The sequence below is a fragment of the Python bivittatus genome, unplaced genomic scaffold (genome assembly GCF_059951505.1).
Source record: "Python bivittatus isolate LINGU-HERP-01145 unplaced genomic scaffold, Pbiv_v1 ctg000020_np1212, whole genome shotgun sequence".
In the NCBI taxonomy this organism is placed as follows: domain Eukaryota; kingdom Metazoa; phylum Chordata; class Lepidosauria; order Squamata; family Pythonidae; genus Python; species Python bivittatus.
The window spans coordinates 121514466-121542183 of record NW_028277030.1 but is presented as its reverse complement, the minus strand read 5'-3'; the positions used below and the strand labels follow the sequence as shown (position 1 = coordinate 121542183).

The 27718-nt window shown below is 38.5% G+C and overlaps 1 protein-coding gene and 1 long non-coding RNA gene across 9 annotated transcripts in view; one reads left to right on the top strand and one right to left on the bottom strand.

Annotated features, from left to right (window-relative positions):
* Positions 1 to 14528: 14528 nt before the first annotated feature.
* LOC112541723 (uncharacterized) overlaps positions 14529 to 27718 on the top strand; it is a 32379-nt gene continuing 19189 nt past the window's right edge. The window contains exon 1 of the long non-coding RNA XR_015797486.1: positions 14529 to 14712. This is a non-coding gene — a long non-coding RNA (uncharacterized LOC112541723). The remainder of the gene's footprint in view (positions 14713 to 27718) is intronic.
* ANAPC1 (anaphase promoting complex subunit 1) overlaps positions 18774 to 27718 on the bottom strand; it is a 65393-nt gene continuing 56448 nt past the window's right edge. For 5 of the 8 annotated variants that reach the window (XM_088148431.1, XM_088148443.1, XM_088148448.1 and 2 more), the window contains exons 44-48: positions 27113 to 27199; positions 20904 to 20999; positions 20366 to 20564; positions 19774 to 19908; positions 18774 to 19142 (exon numbers count right to left, since the gene is read on the bottom strand). In XM_088148431.1, the coding sequence (XP_088004557.1) occupies positions 19027 to 19142; positions 19774 to 19908; positions 20366 to 20564; positions 20904 to 20999; positions 27113 to 27199 (633 nt within the window). In that variant the 3' untranslated portion in view covers positions 18774 to 19026. Of the gene's footprint in view, positions 19143 to 19773; positions 19909 to 20365; positions 20565 to 20903; positions 21000 to 27112; positions 27200 to 27718 lie in introns of those variants that run through there. The other 3 variants (XM_088148438.1, XM_088148471.1, XM_088148477.1) reach the window with 3 other exon arrangements.

Genomic DNA, 27718 nt, shown 5'->3' with positions numbered 1-27718 from the left:
TGTGTATATATATATATATATAGAGAGAGAGAGAGAGAGAGAGAGAGAGAGTTTGCAAGGAATGTATACATAAGCTATGTATCTACATATTTGTGGTGAGTGTGCATGTATGTACACCTATAGAAATACAGAACAAGAAAAACAAGGCAACTCTGTTGCACCCCCACCCCCAGACTGAAGTAACTTGTCTTTCAAGAAACTTGAAGATGGTGTCAAAAGCCCACTGACTTCTCTACTTAAAGCTTTGCTGCCAAGTTGCCAAGAAGGACCAAGATCTTGCAGTAGAATCCCTGCTGCCTTCTGAGAAAATTATTTCCTCTCACTGTAAACACAGGAGACTGCCAACTCCCAGACACACTAGAGATAAGGCCTTACTCTCCAGATAAGCTCTGTCTTATTCAGCCCTTTGACTGCTGTTGGCAGATAAGAGGCTCTGGATGGTTGTAACAGGCCTGTCAGGGGGAGAGGGAGAGAAATAGAGCCAGAGAGTAACTGAACATAGAAGCCAACAGTTCTCATTGTAAAGAGAGGCAAAAAAGACTGAAATGGGGGGAAAGCCTTTGTTTTTAAAGAGATCATGTTTCTCTACTCATTCATGGTTGGTAGAGATTAGTCCCTGGCTCGGAAGGCCCAGTTACCTGCATGCACTGAGATCATCAAGAAGCTGATTGCTTGACACCGCTTATAGTTAAGTAGGGCTGGGCACATTTTAGACATCATTCCAAAAACCCACAACAAAATGAGTAAAATGCAGCCAAGTTAAAAACATTGAAAAAGATACCTAAACTAAGTATTCTTCCCTAATTAGTGCAATATTGTTATTAGGCCAACCCAAAGCTTGCTTTATTTTATTATCCTGCCTTTTTGGTCAACTCAAGGTGGCGTACATACCGAACGCTCCCACCTATTTTCCTAACAACTACCCTGTGAGGTGGGTTGGCCCGAGAAAAAGTGACTGGCCCAAAGTCACCCAGCTGGTTTTCATGCCTCAGGGAAGCCTAGAACTCAAGTCTACTGGCTTCTAGCTCCATTCCTGAGCCACTGCACCAAATTGGTGCAAACTTCTGCATTCTCCAGAATTCTTCCCCAGTCAGACTAGTAAATAAAGTGAAGGATCAGAAAAATAAAATGAAAGTAGCTGGTACTAAAACTATTGGAACCCACCTTTAGTTATTCTTTAGAAGAATGTGGGGGAAGTTGCAGGCATCACCCTGCATGCACTGATGAGATGGTTTCTAGTTGCAGCCAAGCCTTCTGGGATGAAAGAAAAAGCAATTCCCTCAGTTTTTGGAAACAAAATACAACTGCTACTCAGACCTATCTCAATCCTTCAGTGAAATTCACCAGGACCTTGTTAGGCAGAAAACAGATTTTAAAAAAAGATACGGGCAGTTCTTGGGTTAACAAAGGTGGAGATCATTTTCGGTAGCTTACCAGAATGATTTCTGTAACGCCATCAGTATATATGCTAAAGGTATATTGTCATGCTTACTTATCTGACAAGGTACTATTCCATCCCTAAACAGAGTAATTCTTCAAAATAGTTTTTAAAAATCTAAGGTTCTTTGCTAAAATAATCCAATAAAAGAAGGAATCTTCATCCCTACCGCTTTGTTTTATTTCCTTCTGTTTTGAGCTGAATAGGAAAAGAGGATACCAAACTAGCCTTATGTTACTGGGAATAAAAATCAACAAAGTATCCTGTGATATTTCAAAGACTAAAATATTAAACATAATATACATTATAAGATGAACAAAACAGTCAGATAAATGACTCCAAAGTCTCACCCCAATATTACATTTATTTATTTGATTTTTATCCTGTCCATAGCATTTCCTTCCTCACAAGAACCCTATAAGGCAGATTGGCCTACAGTCACCCTGAGATCTTCTGTGGGCAAGGTTGGATCTCCCTGGTTCTAGCCCAACACCTTAACCACTACATCACACTAGTCTCCCCAATAGCTAAAAGTCCAGTTACAGGACCCAGCCACCAGACTTCACATATCCTGAGGGAGAGATGCACTTCATATCATTTCATCTCTAGTTCAGTATTTTTCCATTGCAAATAAGTTTATATATTTTGCTGTTAAAAACAATTAAATAATCATCTTCTGGCTCAACCTTTCCAGATTTAGTGTCTCCCGTAAGATAGCCTGCAACTCCCCTAATTCTCCAGCCAACACCCAGAATAGGAAGACTGGTCTACACCTTTTTATGTAACAAACACATACTAACTGGAGATGTCATTTGTGTGTGTGTGTGTGTGTGTGTGTGTGTGTGTGTATGAAACAAATATATAAAATAATACAGCTGTGGATGATTTTGAAGATAAACCTGTTAAAGCAACAGCTTTGGGAGGAGCTGTTTATATGGTGAACTTAACCCTTTTGTAATATATAAAGAAGGCATTCTCTCTCTATTTATATATATTTGTCTATTCTTTCTTTTGTGGGAATCATCTTAAATTCAGGGTTACCTTCATTTCAGGTAAATACACTGTATGTCTCAACCTTACTGGCAGAAACTTTTTAGGCAATGTGTCCAAGAATATTGAGGATGGGGATAAAAAAAGTTTGAATGGCAGACATGGCCATGTAATCAAAGTCCCACTCTCTTTTAAACACACATCGGAGACATATGAAAAAGGGGCCAGGCTTCAATCACAGACATCTTGCCTTTTTTTTTTTTTTTTAACTCTCTCCTCACAGATGCCAGTGAATCTGCCATTTGAAATCACCCCAAATCTTCCAAGACAAATAAATCTCATGACACATCCAAGATTTCAGCCCAACACCTTTATTTTATGGTTTCAGGCACCACTTAGGAATTACTAATACATTGGCACTTATGGGCATCTGCTCTGTGACTACTATATAAGGTCTGATAGTTAAAGCATTTCTATAGATAACTGGCTTTCCTAGTAACTAAACTGTTTTACAGGTAATGTAGGCTGCAGTTGTAAAACATTTACCTAGAAATAAGATCCATCGAATTCAGCAAGGTTTACTTTTCAGGATTGCATGTAAGACTGGTAACAATCCAAGAGATTGAGCATCCATAATCCAGTTCTGAATTACAGTCATTTCCTTATCAACCACTGCACTAAGAATGGATTAGCACAAAGCGGCCCAATTCTTATAACATCCTTAACTGGAAAATAGATGGTTGGTGCATTGTGAGAATACCCAAAAGGTGTCAATTAATGCAGTCAATTGTCATTGGATTAAATTGTCTAGTCTTGTGTAAGTTTAAATTAATTCTACTTAGTCAGCCATGTTGTGGGGACATCAAAGCCCAGTCAATTGTTCCATTTTGCCTATCTGATCCTTCAAAAATAAGAGCAAAGGGAAGAATGGCTGAAAAAGTGGAAGCAAGACTCTTCACTACCAAACTCACTGCCAAGACCTGCTAGTACTAATCCTGTCTTCCAGACACAGCTTGAGTACAGTCACCAAGCTAGCATACAGCTGCCTGGCTGACCAATGCAAAGGGCTAAGTGATGAAGTACTCTACAGGTACAAGGGCCTTTATCGTAGAGAAAATAAAGGAGGATCTTATTCCCCAAATGACAACTTTTCACCTAGTTACTTTGATCATGTGCTGCCAGAACCCACCAGCAAGGAGATTTGACTGGCCTTGCAGCTGACTGGGATAGGTATGTTGTACAAACAGGGCCAGTGATGGAAAACTGCTTGTGGGTCAAGCAAGGCTGATACTAGCCTTACTTATATTACAATAGCAATAAGCTTCTTTTGCCCTGCCTTTGGAAACTGAACTCATCTGGCTTTTCCAAATCTTTAGGCACATGCCTTGCCAAGTGAGCTTGTTAGACCCAACTTTCTGGAGATCCAGATCCATGAAACTCTGCAAGGTTCCATGAAACTGTCCTGATGTGCAGAAGTAGGGCCTCTCTTGTTTTCTTTGTGATCTGGGGGCTATTTCATAAAACTTTATAAATGGTACCTACTGTTAGGTGTAATGAAAATTGTGTAATCAACAAGGTTACAAGTGAATTGATTAAATAAACACATAATTTACAGGTTGCAAATATTGAGGACACTTATCCTTCTCCCAACCACTTTATGAGGACTTCAAAAGTGAATAGACATTTATGGGAGCATTCATGCTGACATAAATTAATCAGGTTAATTTGTCTCTTACTAGAATAGCATGGTTACCTTCCTTCTTGCCTCACACACATTCAGCATGAGAACAAATCTTCAGCTTCATTTGTCTTCAGAGATATTGTCATATACCTAAATCTAATTGGATGTTGTAATGCTGTCCATTGCAGAAGACCATTTCAACTTTTCTCAAAGCTCTCCTTTTGTCCCAATTTATTTGTGGGTGAAGATTCATATAATGAAATGTGAAATACTGATATTTAAAGCAACATCTAAAGGACTATGATGTCTTAATTCATAGCCCTATTTGTTTTCTACTTCATTTTATTTATATAAGACTTCTAAAATGCCACTCTATAGCAGTTTCTTGGGGTGGCTTGCAATAAAAAAAAGTCAAACCTACATCTATTAAGACAGGTCAGAAATAAATTTTAAAACTTTAGAAATAAGATATACACAACAGAAACACTTCTTTCCTATTTCTTGTGTCTTTCTCTTAAGCCTGTAGCCACCTTAATATCGACTTCCCATTGGCTGAGTGGAAGCCTGGCTGAGATTAAGTATTTACAGAAAGGCGCTATCAGGATTACTCACCAGTTGCGCCACTTCTGTTTACGTGAATCATGTAGGTTTGACTGCAAGGCTCTTAAAATTAAAGCCCCAGAGGAGAGTTTTTGTTATTGTTGATTTAAAAAAAAAATTGTCCTCAGAAGACCTTTTGGTAACTGTTCTGTGGTTCTGATCAGAAGTTGCAGCTGCTCTTTGGCCTCTCTGTTTACAGACATATCATGTGATATGGTTTTCTGTGTATGTATATGTGTGTGCGTGTGTATGAGAGAGAGAGAGAGAGAGAGAATGTGATTCTGTTTTGGTCTTAAAAATATCAACCTTCCTTGTTCAAGGAAAACATAAAAAACCAGAACACAATCAACCATTCCAAGAGTAATGTGTTGCTATTGCCATCTACTGCTTAAAAATGCAACTGCTGTATTATTCTGGTTCATCACCTTGGACATAGACAACTCTAAGCCATGAAATGCTGTCTAACATTTCTAACATCTAACAGAGGGACCATTCACACCATTATACGTTCTATTGGTTTCTTGAGCTATTTGGATGATGGTACACTTCTTATTCTAGCTTATTATAAGTAATGTTAAGACAGATAATGGGGGAGAATGCCTGACAACTATGACTATCTGATTACAGTGTAATGTGAGTAGGAAGAATACCAGCAATTAGAGGTATTTTCTGAATGTGATACTTAGTGGTCTGGCTTGGCAATCCTGGGAAACCAGCGTTTCCCATTCAGTATATGAGTTCTGTTGAGTCTAAAAGCTTCTGCGTCCCTCTTCCCTTCTTCTGGATACTAGCCAATGTGTGCCTGATTCTGATGTTAGACTTCTGTTTTATAACACATCTGAACATAAAGAATTGTGGTTGGTTGGTTGGTTAAGTCAGAATCATAAAGCATGTGGTCAAACTCTGATTTGTTTAATAAGTTAAAACAGTACACAGTTCCCCAAGTTTCAACATAATGGGAATTTGTGGCAAGCCGGATGCTGCCGATCTCTTCCTCTTTCACACAAAACATAAAGGGAAGTTTGAGTGCTAGAGTGAAAAATTCACAATAGTAAGGAACTAGGGCTGACCCATTCTTAAGAAAGTTTCTCTTCTATTTGTGTTCTGTTAAGTACTTCTGTACTTAAGTATCATACTTTTCAATCCCAAAGGAGCTTAAAATAAAATAACAATTTTAAGAGCAGTACAGTAATTTGAAAAGTAGAGAAGGCAAAACAAATCTTTTTAAAACTTCTGAAACCTCTTAAAAACACCAACACTAAACCTGGTCTTCACCTAAAGCTCAGGAAAAAAAGAGCGAAAAGGGCTTAACCTGTCACTAGACCAACCAGCTTCCTCAGAAAAAGCTTTCCAACCTTGCGAGCCCTAGTTAAAATGCCCTTGCCTCTGAAGATGACTTTCAGTTGATGGCTCAGTTGACTTTCTTAATACCTAGGTGAGTTTATAAACTTGGGCAGAGACTTTAGTAGGGGTAGTTTAGGGGGAGATAAATTATAATTTTGGGGGAGCCTTTCTGCTGCCACCCTATTACCTTTACTGAAAGGGCTTTTGAAACAATACAAAAGTCTGCAACACGTCCCCCCCCCCACACACAATTTTACTAAAAAAGAAAGAGTGAAGTGGAACTTCCTTTTACAATACCCTTTTCACTCTCCTGAATTTCATAGCCAACAATCATGAGCTATTCCAAAATACTCTTCTTCAGCAATTTCCAAAATACCATCTTCAGCAATTTGGGGACAAAAGGGAAATCTACCTACAGCTTTACCTAGTGGAACTTAGAAGTCATAAAAAAAAAAAAGTCTGCCTGTGTATGCCAGCTGGTCTTCAGACCTGTCACTCTGACTCAGCCTTAGCCTAGGAAGTTGAAAAACATCTCTCTACCAAAACACAGTGGACCAGCATGGTAGACTACAGGTAGATTCATCATACAGCCTGCAGTGGTTTGATTTGGGATGAAGATGATGATGATAATCATAACGTTATTCATTAATAGAACAGATGCTATAAAAAGATATTACACTTTTTAGCCTCTTTAGCCACATTTTCCCCTCTCATCTTAATCTTAGCTGTTTCCACTAGATGGCATCAGTGATGAAGAGACTGAAAAATACTGAAGAAAAATGTGGCAAGGGAAAAAAAAAACTTCACCAAAAAAAAAAAATCTGAAAGGGTGAAATATTTGATAAAACACTGCAGAAGCTTATAGGCTATGTATAACTGCTCCTCTCATAACAACCAGAAGCTCTGCAAATGATCAGAGAAGACATAATCCATTTTTTTCTTGAAAAAGGAAATAATGTTCCTTAAACTAGAACAGTATTTCTCAAACTTGGCAACTTTAAGATGTATGAACTTGCATGCTGGCTGGGGAATTCTGGGAGCTGAAGTTCACACATCTTAAAGTTGCCAAGTTTGAAAAACACTGGACTAGAATATTAAAATGATCTAACAAAAAGTTTTCTCATATTTTGAAAGTGTTAAAATTGTATGAAATATGGATTATATTTTTAAAACAACATCTTATGTTCCTCTACATAAAACTTAGGTTATAAAAATGTAATCAGTTTAGACAACATGTGTTGATAACTACATATAATTAAGCTATCCTTTCATGATAGAACTAGACCTCACAAATCGATAGTAAAAACTAATGAGTGGTTATCAAATCCCCTCACAGTTAGTCTCGATGTCTTATGTACTTCTCTAAAATGCTCAGTTACTAATATGTAGCAAGGCATTAAACTTTTTTAAACCCATGCCCTAGTTTACAAATGAGCAAGTTAGGAATAAGCATGAAATTAACTTGGTATGTTAACTGCTGTCTAATTGCCAAAAAAATCACTATAATGCAGTGCAATAATTTATATAAATCCAAGATTTCATTTTTGTTTGGTGTTTTTACTTCTTGTTAAAAAAAAATAATTCCCTGTAGAAGAATCTATGCCCACAGGGAATTATATTTTTTTTGTAGCAAGAAGTAAAAAGATACAAGACCCTTTTCACTCTCCTGAATTTCATAGCCAACAATCATGAGCTATTCCAAAATATTCTTTTAAACAGCTATGTTCATCCATAGTAAAATGAGATTCTTGACTTATCCTTGCTTATTACAAACAAGCAGAATGTGAGCAATAACCAGGAAGGAACATTTCTGGCTTATTATTTCTAAGCAAACTAAAGTTTGTTACAGCCTTGTGATCCTGGCTTGTTCAAAAACAAAATACCAAGACTCTTGAATACGGACAGCACTATAATCTGATTAGTTCTATCTGCTTGCATAAAATGGGGATCAAACAGGTTGCTTCCAATTTACATTTAACCAGAATCCTGGCTTATCACTCTGTTAAATACAGCTGCTCTGTAGGGTAAATACAGCACAGGGTTTCTTATCTCAGGAAATTGTGCAACTGCACTTAGCAAATTGGCTGTATGTGATGAGGTTATGATGCTGTACTATGTGCATTCCATAATATTAAAAATAAGTGTAACTGGATTTTGCTCCCTCAGATAAAAGCTCTGTAGGACATTTCAGGGCCCAAAAAAATTTCAGGTGACAGTAAAAGATTTCAGCTAAGATTCTCCCATGTTAGTCTTCATTTACCAGGTAGAAGGCAATCTGATGTTCATTCAAAACATATGCAAAATTCCCTCCAAAAGTGAATTCATGTGCAAAAGTAAAATAAGACAGGATCAAATATCCTAAAATAGCCTCGCCCAACCTTATGCCCTGGGGCCTGGGGATTATGGGATCCAACACATCTGGAAGGCAGTAGTTTGTGGAAGGCTGCCACAAGGAAAATCCATTACCTCCCTAATACATATGCACAGAGAACTCACCCTCCTTTTAAGTGTATGTTGTATGTCCCTTGATACATCACAAAGAAATATGACATGCCCTTTGGGCTTTTTTTGCTGAGGGATGGAGGAGTTGGTTAGTGGAAAGTATCATACTTGCAAAGAAGGAAATTCTTGTACTTATTGCTTGCCCTGGCTAATGTGATCCAGGATTCTGCTCCAGCCCATCCCAAGATTGGTTTGCTCTGATAGCTAAAGAGTAGGTGCTGGCACAAGAATTTTAAAAGTGTTGTTTCCCCCCCACAAAAATAAATAGCACAGTAATTCATTATTTAATTCATTCAACTGTTGTCATTCCTGAGTGACAAGCTGAAGAAAGAAAACATGGAGAGTAACAAATCTGGTGCTTCTGGTGAAAACTGGGAGATATATAAGGTTAGCTTTGATTGGGGCTCTATGAATATGCTGCCTAAATGAATCAGTATTTTAATTAACAGGCAAAGCCTGATATTTGAGCGTATTGATGCTTAAAGTTTGGTGGGCTTCCCACTGTTGAAATAAAGTACTTGGATGAGTCAGATTCCCTTTGTGTTTGGGATGAGTAAGTACAAAAGCTGGCACAGTTGAAAACACAATTTATCTGAGAGGTTCCACAGGAACAATGGTTACAGGGAAGAAGACAGAAAGGAAGCTAAACTAGATGGCTGCTTATCTTCTTTTAAAATCCAGACAGGATCCTGGTTGCTAACTATTGTACCTTCTATTGTAGCAATGCTATTCAATGTCAGGTTGGTCTACAGCAAGATAGATATCTGTGATTTCACAACTTAGTATGTGAAGCTTTCCCCAACCTGGGCACTCTCCAAACTTGCAGATTGCACCTTCTAATTTTTCCAGTCAACAGAGCTTTTGCTAAGAATTCTGAGATTTAAAATCCACACAGCTGGCAGGACCCTAGATTAGGAAAGTACTAAATGACCTAGGAGGGATTGACTTGACCAAGCTATGCCTATCATGCTATTCCATATAGAACCAGCATAGGCTACAGTGTTGAGGAAAAAGTTGCCACGTGATTTTTCTCAGTAAAAAATCTTGCCCTCTTGGAGCAGACAATGAAGATACACATTTTCATATGGCCCAAAGAGACAGGATGGCTTTGACCAAGCTGGCAAAAATTATCTCAAGGAAAGTGCTGGAGACACCATAATGTTTTAAATGCCTTTAAAAAACCCATCTTTTTATTTTAGCAGGCTTCCCCAGCCATTGAGTAGTGTATGTGTGTGTTTGTGTGTGTATTCATCCAGCCTTTTAAGGGATTGCTCATCTGATATAATTTTATTCCATTTTAATAAGTCATTTTGATCTTGGGATATTGCTTGTATATAGGGTAGGTGCTCAATTAAAAAAATAAATTCAAATTCAGCCACATTCTTCTGTGGAAAATCATCCACAATATGAATCACCGTGCCTTCAATATCTAGAAAATTTTCTCTTTATAAAACTAGCAATAGATACAGCGCAAATCTATATGCAGGTAGGCAACTGTTTTTCAGCTAGGGTCACACTTTGGTTTGCCAGCCAAGGGCCACAGAGAGCCTGGTTGTTGATGTCATTGTTATCACAGGTATAGCCAGAAAAATAAAAAGGCATTTTTGGTAGGAAAGATTATGAGGTTTTAGGCTGTAAATTTTACAGAGGCCCTTTTTGCTCCTTAAAAAAGAATCTCAAAAGAACAAAAAAAATCTTTCCAGGTTTTGAGATTCTGTTTTCTTAAGAGATGGAATTATCACTCTTTAAGGCATATGGCACCCATTTTGCCCCTTAAAACCCCCTCAATTAACCAGTGCCCCAAAACTGGGCAAAAAATATTGGCCTTACCCTATTCAGTTGTACTTCGAGGAACTGCATGAAGGCTGAGAGTTGTCCATAAGAGGTAGCTATGGAAATTTAGACATAAAAAAATCTCATCATATTTATCATCAAGATTGCTCACCTTGGTAATTAAAGTATACACATCAAGTATTTTTGTGGTCATTTGGTAAAGGCCTTCTTTGTCATAGATTCTTCCTTATTCTAACATTTATCTTTTCTCTCGATAATCTAATAAAGATTATCGTACCATTAGAAAAGCTAATAACATTAAACAATAACCCTATTGACATGAAAACAATTAGGATGGGGGGAGCATATTATTCCAGAAGGCGGAGGAAAAAGATCTCGGTAATGCTGCTGAATGGATTAAGGCAAATCTTTCTATTACTGAGAAAAGAAAATTATACCAGCAAGAGTTTCTCAAAGCATCGCAGCAGTGAGTTTGGGTAAGGGGAGAAATAGTGCATGATGAAACTGTCCGTTATGAACATTGTTAGCACTTTTCATAGCAGGCCTAGACTGGCACCAAAGCTGGCAGATCATAATGCTAATTTCTTTGCCTTCAAAAACTTTGCAGACTAATTTCTGCATACCAGACTGCATTAAAACCCACTAGGAAAGGCCAGTCACTTCTGATCAATTGACAAACTTCTTGCAATCATAAATTTAAAAGATGGGTTTCAAAAAGAAGCGCATTACTAACTTAGTGTTGCCTGAGCCTTGATAATTACTCCTACTTGCGAATAAAGACTTGAGCTGTAAAAGTCTGGATGACCACCAGAGGGCAGTTCAGAGATAAAGAAAACTTCCTTTGCTGCCTAGGCACAAAGCCAGCACAAAACCTTGGGCCAGTCACTTTCTCTCGGCCCGAGGGGGGAGGCAATGGCAAACCACTTCTGAAAAACCTCCTCAGGGACTTGTCCAGGCAGCCTCTGAGAATCAGACACGACTGAATGGATCAGAAAAAAAGTGATTACTTAGATTTGTGCGGCCCCGATCTAGCAGCCCTAATTTAAGCAGACTGAAAAGAGGAAGATTGCTAGAGGAAACAGAGGTTTTGAGCTAAATGGGGGAGCATTCAAATCTTACTCTTTTACCTTATAAGGACACCAATTCCCTTCCTTTGATTAGGTGAGTTGTGGAAGATGTTATCATTGCTGAACTCGAGTGGTAGAAGTGGCCTGGAGGTCACCAGAAGGTCAAGCCTTCAGCAACCCCTCTCTCTGCACAGAGGCCCCCAGGGTCTAAATTAGCTTTCCTTCAGCTATTACCTTCCAGATGACTTAGATCACAACTCCCATCATTCCCAACCCACTTGGCTGGGAATGGGTATTGGTTTCAAAATAGCCAATAAAGATTTACATGTCAACAAGTACATTCATTCGTGTTCTCAGTTTCTAGTTTTGGGGTAAATTACAGAGAATTCATGATATGATGACGGGGAAGAGGGGAAATTTTATCAAGATTGCCATGTTCAATATTGTGTCTAATATGCCTTAGCCTACTTGCTCAGGTTTCACAGGATGTGGAGCAAGATGAAGAAATGATGCATCCCTTCAGTAATTTTGGTTTCCAGTTTCAACCTCCCATTCCAAGAAGAAAACAAAGTGTAATGCTATTATCATCACTAGGTAATATTACATCATACTCTGAGAACGGCTGCAACTATCCTGCTATTAGGACTGTAAATCAGCCTCAGCTGACTTTCACCAACTGATAAAACATTCACTCCACAATATTATATGTAAATGTACAAGCTGGTGAATAGTTAATCAATTAGTGACATCAGTTAATCATGGAAAAGATCAAGAGTATAGCTAAAATAGCAAGGCAGGCAAACCACTACTAATATATTCCACCAAAAATACTAAATATATGTACAGAGAAATGGGACTAGATGGCAAGCCTGAAGCTGAGGCACGATGCATTTGCCCCACATCATTCTCAACTTCTTGCTTCCAGAACGGATCAATAAGACCATCTTTGGCATCAGATGCTAAGCACGAGTGAGGGTATGGACTAGCATAAGAATTATTGGAGGTTCCTTAAAGAAGTTTCATGTCTAGCTAAGATATTAGGATAGCATGCATTTGGCTAAGATGCAGCTGGCTGGCTGTCTTCCCACAACATGCGTAACCTGTTACTAAATTAACCAATTATGCTACATTTATACAAATAAAGTTAGTTCAGGAGCCTGCAACTAAAATACTTTTTTTTGTAACAGAAATTGGAAATCTATGATAATCAGATATTGTTGAACAGGATCTCTCAGTGTTGGCCTGGCCTAAAAATTTGGCCCCTGGCAATATTCAGTCATAGAAGTAGGACTGATCAAGAATACATTCAGTAAGACTGCTGCAAATGAAAAAAAAAAAACACACCACATACATTGTCATTATGTATTCTATTTAAGGTGAACTCATTTTCTAATTTATGCACCACTGCAAAGGATAAACTCCTCTCTCAATCTGGAGCTCCATTTGCATTTGACTAATGCTTAAAGCAACAAAGACAGTGTGATTTTCTACAACGCTAGAACTAAGGGGGTTTCCTATAAGAAATCTAAAATCCAATTGCTATTCTTCCTTGAAAATTAATTTGTTGCTGTCCTTCAGATGCATTCAAGGGTGGCTTGTAGAATTTACTTTTTTTTTTTTTACTGGATTCCTCCTGGGTTCTGTCAACTGATGGAAAAAACTGACTAAAAGAATCTTGAGCACAGAATCTATTCTGAGTACACAAACCTAGTTAACTCCTTCCCCTCCCAGCACATCTCTATTTTAAATTCTTCATTTTGATTTAATTTCTCTAATGCAATTTAGGGAAAAGACAGGTTGTTGCTATTAAGAAGTAATTGGAAATGTAAAAATCTGATTTGGAAAGCAGAATGAAATCTTAAACATCTCATTTGTTCATTTTTGGATTTTCTGCAAAACAATTTGATGCTTGTTATTGAGCCTTTATCAGTAATCTTTTTCAGATTTGTAAAGCTTTGCAAGCCTCTTTAAAAGTAAATTCCACTCTGTTTCATGGAGCTGACTGCTCAGTTATCTGTAAATGTTGATTCCTAGTAGACGGCTACAGAATAGTACCCAGCAGGATGGGGGTGTGTGTATGTGTGTATCAGCATACACACACACACACACATATATATATATATGCATGCATGCATGCATGCATGCTGATATAAGCAATTTGCATTCTCAGAGGCCAGGTCAATTTGGGATAGAAAGTTCAGCTTTTCTCCCAGCAGGGTCTTACCATTTTCTCTCACGCTCCACGGTTCAGAATCTCATTTCATTTTCCCACAAATTTCTGAAATATTAATACCAAGCCCACTCCAGTCAAAAACATAGCTGTAGTATGATTAAGAACATTATTTCTCTGTATAACTGGAGGCGTCCCAAAATGCTAAATAACAATAACCTGCCATGAAGTTCCTAGTCCACAGTTAGTTTATGACCTCTTTCATTCTTAGCCAGGTAATCCATATTCCATAAAGAGGCAAACGGGCGCCACCAGAGCGCAAGCTTCCAGGCGCTTAAGTCGGAAGGCACCGTGCCAAGCGCCTTTGCGACCCAGGGGTTGAGGGCAGGGGCTTTCCGATGGCGGGGCTTCCACTCTCCATCCCGCGTGAAGCAACCCCAGAGAATATCAACCAGGCTTCTCGCACACACTTCCAGTTGATGTGTGCACTACAACGGGGGGTCCTCCCATACGAACGCCCGTCAAATATTATTAAGCAAGCAACACCGGGCATGGTCTGGACCAGGGCTCACGACTAAGGAGGTGGCCGGCTACAGCCCCCGAAATCGGTTTTAAAGTAAAGGAACTCCGTCTTACCAAATATCGCTTTCTCCTAAGGGATTCCGATCCCCAAGCCACCCACAGGTCGCTGCTGTCGACCCGCTCAGCTTCAACGCAGCCTGGAAAAGCCAAAAGGCGGGCGAGCACCAGAAGGGGCGCCTTCTCCACGTGTCCGGAGGAAGCGCAATAGCAGCGTTTGTAACGGGCGCCAGAAATGAAAGTCAACCTTCCCTGCCCCGATCATTGGTCCGGGCCACGTTACCGGCTGCTTTCAAATCTGACGACAGCTGCTGCTTCATTTGTTCAGTGAAACAGGAAGCTTCTCTCCTGGGGCTGCGAGCAGCTCTTTTCACCTTTTCTGAAAACATTGTTAAGCGGAATAGTGAGCGCTTCCACGCCGTTTATTTTTGGAAGCGTCTCTCCTTTGCAGCAACGCGCCAGACCCGGGATCTGCATTCACGTGCAGATTTCACGTAAGAACGAACGTGCCTGGGAAACTGGAAGCTGCTACTTTACAGAACCGTAGGTACGCACTTTTATGTCATTATATAAACATGCGTTTATTTCATGATTTTTATTGTTGTTCGCACTGTCAGCCAGTTGTTTAGACTGGATCTGGCATTTTTATCCACCTATCGAGTCCTTCCCAAGGACCTGGGATAGGCAGATGTTGTATGAGGTGTTAAAGGTATCGTCGCAGGATATAAGCTGTTCCAGATAAAGCTGCCTTTTGCAATCAATGCCGATGGGGTTCAAGTGGTGCTCCAGACGTTTTGGGATTGCACCCAAGGCACCCATTAATACTGGTGCTATCTTTGCTTTGTTTTGCCACAGTCGTTCTACTTCTATTTGCAGGTCTTTTTATTTTGCGATTTTCTCCAGCTCTTAATCTTCTATTCTGCTGTCTCCAGGTCCTGCAGTGCCCACTATCCAGGCTATTTTGTCTTTCTTATCAATAATTGTTAAATCTGGGGTGTTTTGTGGCAGATGCTTGTATGTTTGAATTCTAAAGTCCCGGAGCACTTTAGCATCTTCATTTTCTATTACTTTGTTTTGTGGCCCCACCAGTTCTTGCCTGCAGGCAAGTGGTATTTCTTGCAGTTGTTGTTGTTCTTATACTTTTATCCTGCTTTTATATTTTTATATATTTATATTTATATTTATATTTATATATATATATATATATTTGGTCAACTCAAGGTGGTAAACATACCTAATACGCTTGCCTGCTGTTTTCCCCACAATAACCCTGCGAGGTCGGTTGGGCTAAGGGAGAGGGACTGGCCCAAAGTCCCTCAGCCGGCTTTCATGGCTGAGGGCGGCCTAGAACGCAGAGTTTCCTGGTTTCTAGCCTGGTGCCTTAACCACAAAACCAAATGGGAGCTCTCTTTTTATTCACATCTCTCTCAAAAATGGAAGGAATCTGTCCTTCTGATGCATTTTAAGACTACATGTATAAAACCCTGTATGGGTTTTTTACACTTTTCTTCCCTGTTTCCCCCAAACATTTTCTGCAAATGTTGCTAGTTTATAATTCATAAACTCTGATATTTCTTAGTAGCAAATTGAGAAAGCATACTTAGTTACAAACTTTGACAACAAACAGTAGAAAGGCATAATATTGGGGGGGAAATCCTATATATGTTTCCATAAGTAAATATCACTGACTCACTAGCTTGCCAAGCCTAAATATGGCTTGTGACTGAATGCACTGTGAACCCAACAAGTATGATTTGTAAATTGTGGCTTAACATTAACTTGTATAAACCTGGAAAATTATGGCCGGTTTATTTGCTAGATTTCCAGGTCATCTTTTGTACAAGAGTTTAAGGGGGCATCATAACATTCCATCCCTCAATTTTTCCCACAACAAGCTTTTGGAGTAGGTTGAATCATCTAATGAACTTTTATGGTGGAGGCTAGACTGAAATCAGGTCTAACAATCAATACACAATACTAGGACTTAAACACTGATTTATTAGGAAACTATGGTTAAGTAAATGAATGAGACCTAATACTGTGCTATCAATTTGTGTATCATTTTGCTTGTAAGCAATTAAGAATAATTGCTCATTAAACTCATTCTTGGAGCATCTGTAGTAAGAGCTTATAATATGTTAATTTCAGTTCTTACATTAGCACCATTTATTTACCATTTTAGTAAATCAGCCCTATTTAGGTGCAAATTGTGAGCACCTGGGTCACATTGTATAACCCGAGTCTTCTGTGAGAAGAGTGCTTCTGTGTTTACTCCTGCACTAACAAAGGTTTTTGAGTCTGTAGAAGCTTTTGCACATGGGTGGCCACCACAAAGGTGGCCTTTATACATAAATCTGTGTTGTGTGTTGGGGTGCCTTGGCAATACAGCACATAGTATTGGAATGTGGAGTTATGTAGCACAATCCAGGTTTTGTATATTTCCTGCTTCAACTTAGCTGATGCTTTGCAATTGTGGTTGGTGCTCTGGAGGCATTAAAAAAAGACTGCCTATCCCTCTGGTTTAATTACTGCTTTAAAAGCAATTTGTGGCTTCATATCTCATCAGGACATGAGAGTTCCTCTGGCAGATGCCATAGTAAAACACAGACCCAAAGTCTTCCATCTGATTTCTGAAACCTCCATTTAAAGGATATCTAGCAGCGGGGCTGTCGAAGACTGCAGCTTGAGACCTTGGAGAACTTCTACCAATTAAAAATAGACAATATTAAACTAGACTACCTGACCCCAGTGTAGATGCCCTCTAATATAAGCATTAAAATTCCCAGAACTCCCCAACCAGCATGGCTATTCCTCAAAATGCTGGAAGTTGAAGTCCATACAAGTTGGAAAGACTTAAGATCTGACCCAGTATGAGGCAGTTTTGTATGCTCATTAACTCAGCCGCCACAACACATTAGCCCTGATAATGGCCACAGATCATTATTAGTAACCACCCAAAGGCAACATATATTTGCATATACTAATTCATTCAGATGCAAAAATGGCTATAATTCACTGAGCTGGCAGTTGAATAGAGAGAAACAGGAATGGAGCTGATCATTGTCCTGAAAAGGTGTTGTATTTTGGTCAAATTAAATTTTAGCTGCCAGAAATGGTCTCTTCTGGGGAGATGTAAGAGATGAAATTATTGTATATGGTATAATAATTAAACATGAGTTGTAACTTCAGTTAATATGTTCCTTTGCTTTGTGTTGATGAAGGGCTGAAAGCTTTAATTTCTTACCACAATTCCTTGTCCTGCCTCAGTTCTTTACTAATGAAGTGTGGCAAGAGAAAACGGCCTAGAAAAATTATTGTAATCTAGATACATAGGAAAGTTGGGCTACTCTATGTAGGCTGCAAAAAGCCTGCTGGCAACAAAGAGTTTTCTTTATCTCTGCTATCTTATGATTATCCTGGGCAGTTTCCATTCTTAGTCTTGGTTGGGATTGTGCTTCCCCATTCAAAACTGGTGCACAATTTGGGGGTTGTCTCAGACTCACAGTTCCTGCTTGAAGTACAGGTGGCAGCTGTGGCCAAGAGGGCCTTTGCCCAAATCAATCTGGTGTACCAGTTGCGGCCGTTCCTAGACCAGGAGGCCCCTCAGTCATTCAAGCCGTAATCACCTTAAGAATGGACTAGTGCAATGCACCCTATGTGGGGCTGCTCTTGAAAACCACAGCTGATCTAGAATGCAGTGGTACAGGCTGCACTGGTTGCAATTAGCTTCCAGGTGCAATTCAGGATGCTGGTTGCCACCTATAAAGCCCTTTACGAGAGTTATTTGAAAGACTGCTATTCCTAATAATTTCTTCCCATCTAGTAAGATTTGGCTGAGTGGGTGTGCTTCAGGTCCACTCAAATAATGTCACCTAGTAAAATCCTGGAAGTGTGCCTTTTCTGTTGTGATGCCTCCCCTCTGGAATGATGTCCCCCATCCTGAAGACCTTCTGGAAGGCACTGTAAGCTTGGTTATTCTCCCAGGCTTCGGGATAGAATGGGGGCGAGTCCCTATAATATTTGGATTTGCTTGATAGTTCTTCTCTCCTGGACACACATCTCTTCTTTTGCTTTACTGTTCTAGCTATATAGAACAAAACACACAGAATAGCCCAGATGGGAAGATAAAATGTCCTGAATCATTTAGCAAACATTTTCCTTCCAGCACTGACAGAATATAGATCACTGTTTCTCAACCTCGGCAGCTTTCAGATGGGTGGACTTCAACTCCCAGAATTCCCCAGCCAGCCATACTGGCTGGGGAATTCTGGGAGTTGAAGTCCGCCCATCTGAAAGCTGCCAAGGTTGAGAAACACTGATATAGATGATATAAGTAACACAGGACGCTGCCCACGTTACTATACTTCACATTCGTTTTGAGCATCTGAGACTTTGGAATTTTATATGGAAACAATATTTCAGACAATGATATGAACTCCTTGGTGTCTGCATGTTTCCCACTGGAGATTCTGAACTACTAACCATCTCTTTTGCGGTATATGTTGTTTGTTACAATTAGACATGATTAAATGCAGTTGGCCAAAGGATGCTGGGCTGCATGGATCTGATAAATTACTTCCAGTTGGTCTATTTTTTAAGTTTATCTTCAAACCTTTTTTGCAAACAAATTTTATTTACAAAAGTAAATGTATTAATTTGCACCGGCATGTCAACCGTCCAACAATATATAAACCTCTCTTGATCATTCTGAAAACATAAAAAGGGAATGAAAAATGTGTTAGATGTAAGTTTGTGAACTTGAAAGCAAAGTTGCTTCATTAATGCATCTTTCATTCCATGTCAAATACTATACTGGTACTATGTTTGGTTACTCAGATGAGTCAATCTTGTGTGATTGCTTTCACAAAGTCATTGCCTGTGGATTTCCCAGCAGCAGAGGTGCGAGCCTCAGCAGTGCACGAACTGGCATCTTCAATGGTTTGAATTTCAAGAGGAGCTCAGAAAAACTTGTACTACCTAGAAAATATTTGAGAGAAAACAATTATTTTTTTTCAGCTATAAGAACACACATACTAAAATGCTGTGTTTCAGAAACAACAATAGCCCTTTGGTGGTGTAGAGCAGTTTTGATTTTCCTATTATTTAAAACACATGGATACCCAATAGTCACATTTTGACAGGGTTCACAGATCTTACTATGAGTTAACGCCTTTAGCATATTGGACAAACACATCATGCTTTAAAAATTATGCTTTATGCCTTCTCCAGCCTATTGGGTTTTACTCAACCAACAACAGTTAAATGGTGACAGTTAATCCAGTCTTCATCTGCTCTGTGATAAATTCATTCTCTCTCTTTTAAGAGGTCAGGTTCCGCTTCAGAAAGCAATGAGCTTCTACAATAGTTTATTTAATGAGATATTGCAGCTCACTTTTACTGATGTGTTTAGTTCTTGTTTAGCTTCAGTTCTTGATATCTTCAAGAAATGCTAAGAAAGGTCTCTCTGAAAGCTGAGACAGCCACTGAGCTAGAGGGATAGAAAGTCTAAACTGATACTAGTCAGTAGAATTGGCAACTGTTCCAAATATACAGTGTGAGTTTCCTTAGTGTTAAAATGTTTAAAAATGGATTAAAATTGTAATTTTACCTTCCAAGCCTCCAGCTAACAGCTGTCCTGGAATTGGGACTGAATGATATATAAGAAAACATGCCAACATACTTAGTTGAGATTCATCAATAGGTTGTCCACTTAAATAGGAATGCAAACAAATATCACCGCCAGCTGAAATATAGAAGGAGAGAGATTTTAGGGGATATAAATGGGATCTGCAGCAAAATATTGGTACATGGGGTTCTGTTCAAGATTCCAGCAAGCCAGCTATATCTTCCTCTGTGATATTTCATACCTTTCACTAGCACCATCACCCATTTCCTGCTTCTTTTTTCTACTACCAGTTAGAAAGCATTCATTATTGCGTCCCCATCATTTACAGAGGAGCATCTCTTAATTTTTTTTTCAAAGTGTTTTGTACTTAGGCTAACCTTGGAACTCCCTTGTGCCCATTGATACTTCCCCTCTTGTATGTCTATGCCTCCATCTTCAGTACATACCAACGAAGTTTGCTATTACCATGTCAAATTTCTTCATTTGTAGAATAACAGTCAAAATTGAAGTGGAAACCTTTTTCATTTTAAATAACTCATTATAGCCTTTTACCAGTAAACAATGAATACTTTACCTTGCAGCCACTGATCCAAGGTATTATCTATAGAACACTTCATCACTGGTAAAAACTCTGAATTCATGAAAAGCCCCGCATGTGGATTTTTCCTTATTCTTTCCTGATGACTTCTGGAATTAAAAAACTCTAGAACCAACTTTATCTGCCACAAATCAAATGTCTCGGACATTTCTTTTTTTTCTAATCTTCTCACAGCCTAGCCAAAAAGGAAATGAAGATGGAATGAAATCAGTATTGTAGGAACAACAAAGTTATGTGCAAGATTTGTCACCAGGAGATGTGATTATACACAGAATTTGATTTTTCTCAGATAAATGTTCTTTATAGATAATAATGGAAACTTGTTGAGTTCTAGAAGGCATAAAGTAAAATGTGACTGAGGATAAATTGTTTATTACAAAGAGTTTTTTGAAGCATAATTCAAAAGAGATCAAAATAATTGAATATTGCAAATGCACTTAATGTTTGTTTTCTTTAAACTGGAAAATAAGTATCTACATGAATAAGAGCACTTGCTGAAGAGAAGGAAAAATACCTGATCAATTGCTATATAAGCTGGCAACATCTCTGGATTCTCTTGAGTAACACACTCATACAGAATGGATGAAAAGAGGTCAAAAACTTCCTGTTTCTGAAACAAGAAAATGTATTTTATAAAACACACCATCTACTCTTTTTAACATTTACTTTTCTTTTTTCTAATCCAATTCAAAAACCTATTTTGGAGCCTTCCCAAAGCTTCTGCACAACTGAAAAGTATTTTCTGTTTTAGACTATATAGAACACAACATTCATTTCAAAAAGATTTACTATCTTTAGACTTGAATTACATGTTCTTCTTTAGTGTCCCAATACTAGGAAGCCAGAATTAAATGCAAAATGGTGAATCTCTTATTCATTTATTTAAAATGCATGTGTGCATAGATATTAACTATTTCATCATGGTTGGGAACTACTATATAGGAGAACTTAGCCATGGAGTTTTTCACAACTTTGATGATGAAGTCATTGTTGACTCTTGGCAACCATATAGATGGACTTTCTCCATGACAATCTGTCCCTAACTTGGTCTTTCAAGTCTTCCAATGTGCCCTCATCGCCACTGTAATTGAGTCCATCCACCTTGATGATCATCCCCTTCTCTTTCCTTCTACCTTTCCCAGCATTAGAATCTTCTCTAGAGAGTTAGGTCTTCCCATAATGGGTCAGAATTTGGATAATTTGAGCCTGAGTTGAGTTGTTCAGTGATCCATTTGTTTGTTGTTTGGCTGACTGTGGCATGTTCAGGAGTCTTCTCCAACACCAAAGTTCAAAAGTGTCAATATTCTTCCTATCCTGTTTCTTAAAAGTCCAACTTTCGCTTCCATAGAATGTCACAGGGAATATCATGGCTTGCATGATTCCGAGATAGAGACACATCATGGCATTTGAATATCTTTTCCAAGGCCTTCATCCTGCTCTAACAAGTGCTATTTGCAAGTATTTCTTGACTGCTGGTTTCTTTACTGTTGATGGTTGATCCTAAAAGGCAGAAGGTATCCACCACTTCAATATCTTCATTGTCAGTTCTAAAGCTGGTTGTTCTGTCTGCTGCTGTTAATTTGGTCTTTATATTTAATTTTTAGTCCCATTTTTTCACTGTGCTCTTTGACTTTTATTACTAGAGCTTACAGATCCCTTGCATTTTTAGCTATCAGGGTAGCGTCATCAGCATAGCACAGGTTATTGATGTTTCTTTCTCCAATTTTAAAACTACAGTCACCACCTTCTAATCCAGGTTCCCTTAATATATATTCAGCATAAAGGTTGAATAAATAAGAGGGGAGTATACAGCCTTGTCACACTCCTTTGCCAATCTGGAGCCAGTCTGTTTCACCATGTACTATCTGTACTGTGGCTTCCTGACCTGTATATAAGTTTATCATGAGGACAATGAGATGTTCTGAGATTTCCATTTTTCTGAGAACATTCCACAGCTTGATGTGATTGACACAATCAAAGGCTTTTCTGTAATCAATTTCTTTCTGAAAAGAAGTCTTTTCTGACTTCTTTTTGTTACTGTTTGGCTTTCTCAGTAATCCAGTGTGCATCAAGCAATAGCTCATGTTCCTCAGCCTTTTTAAAACCAGCCTGAACACGTGGCATCTCTTTTTCCATGTAGGGCTCTAATCTGTTTTGGATTATCCTAAGCATTATTTTGCTAGCACGTGAAATTAAGGCTACCGTATGATAATCTGCACGCTCTGTTAAGTCTCCTTTTTTTTGGTACTGGAATGTAGATTGATCTCTTCCAATTGGTTGGTCACTTTGTCATTCTCCAGAATAAATAAATAGCTTGGTTAGAACCTTTACTGATTCTTCTTCTGTTCCTTTCCATATTTCAGTGCGTATTTCATCAGTTCCTGTAGCCTTCTGACTTGGTAATGACCAGAGTGCTGATATATCTTCATCTTCTAGTACTAGAGGTTCTTGTAAGTAGGGAATATATTCTAAAGTATCTTGGATGTTGACATCTTTATTGTACAATATTTCAGTATACTCCTTCCATCTTAGTTTGCTCTCCTTTGAATCAGTTACTATCTGTCTTTTGGCATCCTTCAGCATTCCAGTTTGAGGTTGGAACCTCCTTCTGATATTTTGAAAGACTTCCCTTATTTTTCCATGTCTGTTTTCATCTTCAGTGTTTTTAGAGAAGTTGTAATACTGCTTTTTTCTCTTCCAACAGCTGTCTGAAACTTAAGTTCCTTTCGGAGATTTTTGTCTTTTTTGGCTTTGGCTTCTCTTCTATTCTTGGCAATTCCAGTTTGTTGTGACATCCAATTTGCCTTCTTCTCTTTCTTCATTTTTGTCAGTCTTTTTCACATTCATCTTTAATAAGTGCTTTAAGTTCATACTATAATTCCTCTGGTTTTCTACCAATGAGGTTCAGGACTTCAAACTGACTCCTGATATACCCACCATTTTCAAGGAGAATATGTTCAAGATTATACCATGGAAACTGACTGGCTTTCTTCTTCTTTAGCTTAACTTTTCTGCTGTCGCTCCTGCCTTGTCGAATATCTTGCCCCCCCCCCGAGGTGAGATTGGCCCCCACTCTTCTGGCCTTCCAGAAGAGCATTAAGACCTGGCTCTGCTGACCAGCTTGGGGATCCAGTGGGGGCTCACAGCACTGGGGGTGGCTGGTGCCTTGAGAATGCTCTCACTGTCTTTTAACTTTGTTTTGTAGTTTCTTAACTGTTTTTATGCTTATTTGTGAGCTGCCTAGAGTCACTTATATAGTGAGACGGGCACCATATAAATTTGATTTATATATAAATAAAATAAATAAATAAACTTGCAGTTTGCACATGAGAAGTTCGTGATCTGTTCCACAGTCAGCACTTGGCCATGTCTTTGATGCTACAATTGAGCTTCTCCACCTCCTTTTAACAGTAATATAATCAATTTGATTTCTATATACTCCATCTGATGACATCCACATATAGAAGCACCACTTTGGTTGTTTGAAAACAGTATTAGCTATGAAGAAATAATTGGAGTGGTAGAAATTGGCACGTCAGTCTCCTGCTTCATTCTGATTTCCTAAGCCAGGGGTGTCCAACCCGTGGCCCACGGGCCACATGCAGCCCAGGATGGCTATGAATGCAGCCCAATACAAAATGATAAACTTACTTAAAACATTATGAGATTTTTTTTGGTAACTCGATTGTGCGGTTCTCGAGCGTGAACTTTGTAGATGACAATGTCGTGTCGCAATGTCATATAAAATAAACATACGTATATTCTCGCTATTTGTACGTATGCATGGCTTCAGTTTTACAGCAGTGTTCGGCTTCCAGTGTGTTATCTTCCAAGCGCAGACAGTCGAACTGACACCATTAGACGTTACATGTGCTCGTGGTGACTTGGCAAGTGAAACACAGCAATTATCAATATTTCAAACTACCATTGCAAACGATAGGCGTTTAATGTTATTTAGAAGACAGGTAAGCATTCTTATTTGATTATTAAGGGTACTTCTACATCTCAGCTGCGCCTCACACATCGCCCACCACGCTTTACCTATACAATTGGGCCTCCGCCTCACGCTGCATCGGCAGCCGAGATGTGGAAAGCCCCAAACCTTGCTTTCTATTTTCCTGTCAATTAATTTTCATAATAAAAGTAAATATAGTACCTTATCTATTATTATTTTTTTAATCCCAGCATGGCTTCTACGACGTCTCAAAAGAAAACATAACCCAAAAAAAGAAAAATTACAAATGAAGGAAGATTGTTTAACGAAAAGTGGACAGATGACTATTTTTTTGTCGAGGCAAATGGTAAGGCGCTTTGCTTAATTCATAGGGAAGACTATAACTTGAAAAGGCGTTATATGCAAAAAGACGCTGCCAAATTCAGTGCGTATCAAGGATTGTGTTGTAAGGACTAAACAGCAGAACTGGAAAAAAGTATGTCTACTCAACAAAAATTTTTTTAAAAAGTTACAACTCAGACGGATTCTATTGTAAAAGCTAGTTATGTGGTAGCATATTTAATAGCAAAAAAATCAAAACAATTTACTGATGATGAGTTTATTAAGCAATGTATGGGAAGCATGGCAGATATAATTTGCCCGGAAAAAAAGGGGGATATTTCTAAAATCAGTTTGTCTCACCAGACTATAGCCAGGTGAATTGAAGAAATTGGAAAATCTATCAAAAGAAGTTTGAAGAGTAGAGCTGCTAATTTTTAATTTCATGCTTTGGCAATGGACAGCACTGATGCTACAACTATGGCTCAGCTTGCTATTTTTATTAGAGGTACTGATGACGAATATAATGTCACTGAAGAACTGGCTTCTTTAGTACCTTTAAAAGACTAAACTAAATCAAGAGATTTATACGAAGCACTAAAAAATATGTTAAAGCGATTTTCTTTGTCCATTGTCAACATATCTGGTATAGTTACTGATGGTGCCCCAGCGATGGTAGGTAAAAGAGAGGGACTTGTAAAATTAATAGAAGATGATGCAATTGCCATGCAAAATGCATGTTTGATGAAGTATCATTGTATAGTATGTCAAGAAAATTTATGTGCAAAAGCTTTAAAAATGGATAACGTCATGCAAATCGTCATCAAGACTATGAATTTCATAAGGGCCAAGGGATTAAATCATCGCCAATTCCAGGAATTCCTTAAAAGTGTTGATGCTGACTACAGCAACATCATTTACTTTTCAGAAGTAAGATGGCTAAGTCGAGGCCAAGTGTTGAAAATATTTTATGATTTGCCACATGTTATCAAGTCGTTTATGGTATAAAAAACAAAATTTGTGCCAGAACTTGACAATGAAAACTGGCTTACAGATTTAGCATTTTTAGTGGATTTAACCGCTCATTTAAATGAGTTAAACATGCGTCTTCAAGGTGAAAACCAACTTATCAATACAGTGTTTCAAACCATGACAGCGTTCCAAATGAAACTGAAATTATGGCAAGCTCAAATTAAGGCAAACAATTTTATGAATTTCAACACATTGACTAAACACAGTCCTGTGAACAGCAAAAAATATGCAGCCTTGCTTTTCAATTTGATACAAGAATTTGAAAACAGATTTCAAGATTTCCGGGAAAATAATCAATATTTTGGTATATTTGCGACTCCATTTTCAGTCAGCATAAATATGTTACCTGCCAATTTTCAAATGGAATGCATAGAGCTGCAATTTGACATTTGACTTAGAGAAAAATTTGAACATGTCTCTTTACTGGACTTTTATAGGTCCTATCTTCCCAGAAACAAATATTCCTCGCTTCACAGTCATGTCTTATTCATGTCGTCACTTTTTGGTAGCACCTACATTTGTGAGCAACTATTTTCAAGAATGAAGCACATTAAGAGTGAAATTAGAACCAAAATATCTGAGCACCTTGAGAACTCACTGAGAATTGCAACTACTTCCATTGAACCAGATATTGATGCATTAGTTTCTCAAATACAATGTCAAATATCCCACTAGTTTTATGTTGCCCTCTTTTCTTTTACTTTTATAATAAAACTTCATTGATTTTTTTTGATATTTTTTATTACTTAGATATATTCATTTTCTGAATTAGTGATCGCAAACTTGGGACCTGCTCGACAATTTTAAAAGACTCTGAACAGGGCACTGCATAATTAGGATTATTATGTGAGGACTTTTTGCTTATCTGTGGTGGCGGATATCACGAAAATTATGCACAGACCTTTTTTTTGCTCATCAGCTTTTGTTAGTGTTTGTGTATTTCATGTGTGGCCCAAGACAATTCTTCTTCCAGTGTGGCCCAGAAAAGCCAAAAGGCTGGACACCCCTGTCTTAACCATACAATCCAACTACATTTTCCTCTTCAATGTTTCCAACTTTGAGATTCCAGTCTCCAATCACAAGCAGTACATCTGTATTTCTTTTTAAATAAAAATATATTCTTATGCATATTAAATTCCGCTCAACATTTCTTAGAATTCAATTCCTTGCTTGTATGCTTTGCTGTGGAGAGCACGTGAGACCATCCCTATGTCTCTGACTACAGCTCCCACAATTTCTAGCCAGTATATCCTCTGGCTGACAATTATGGGAATTGTAGTCCAGTATAGCGAGGGAATACCAGGTTGGGTAAGAATGATCTTTATCATCAGACACTTCAAACTTTTTGACCAATATAGCCAATTCCCCCACACACCCTCCCTCATTTTCCCAGCTAGACTTTACACCTGACAACGTACTTGCCCCATACTTGCAGCTGGCTTGCAAAAATAGTCAGCAAATGAAAGCAGCGCTGGATCAGATGTGAAAGCAGAAATAGCTTCTGGCTGAAAATAAAATGATGTTGGAAGTTAAGAGATTTCCCTTTTTTGTTTCTACTATTCTTTATGAGAAACTACAATTTATATGCCCTACACCATTGCAAATAGTGACTTGGTGAGAACTCATCCCCTCATCTCCACATGTTTAGACTACTACAGTACTCTCTCTGAAAATGGCTCTGAAGCTACAGTTAGTACAGAAGACTGCTGATGCACAAGATGCACTTTGGCAGCACAGCACCAATTCTTCAGCCACTGTACTGGTAATCTATAAGCTTCCAAGCCCAATTTAGAATGGTGGTTATTACCTATAAAGCTCTATACAATACTGTGTCTTGGGTATTATCTTCAAAATGATTCTTCCTGTCTCATGAATGAGGCACTACTTAGAGTCTAACCTCTCAAAAGGTTAGGAAAGCTTGGGCTCAGAGGTAGGCTGTTTCTATGATAGCTCCAATGCTCCGTAATTCTCTCCCTCAGACGTATGCCTGGCCCCCTTGATGGCACTCCACTTTACCTGTCTGT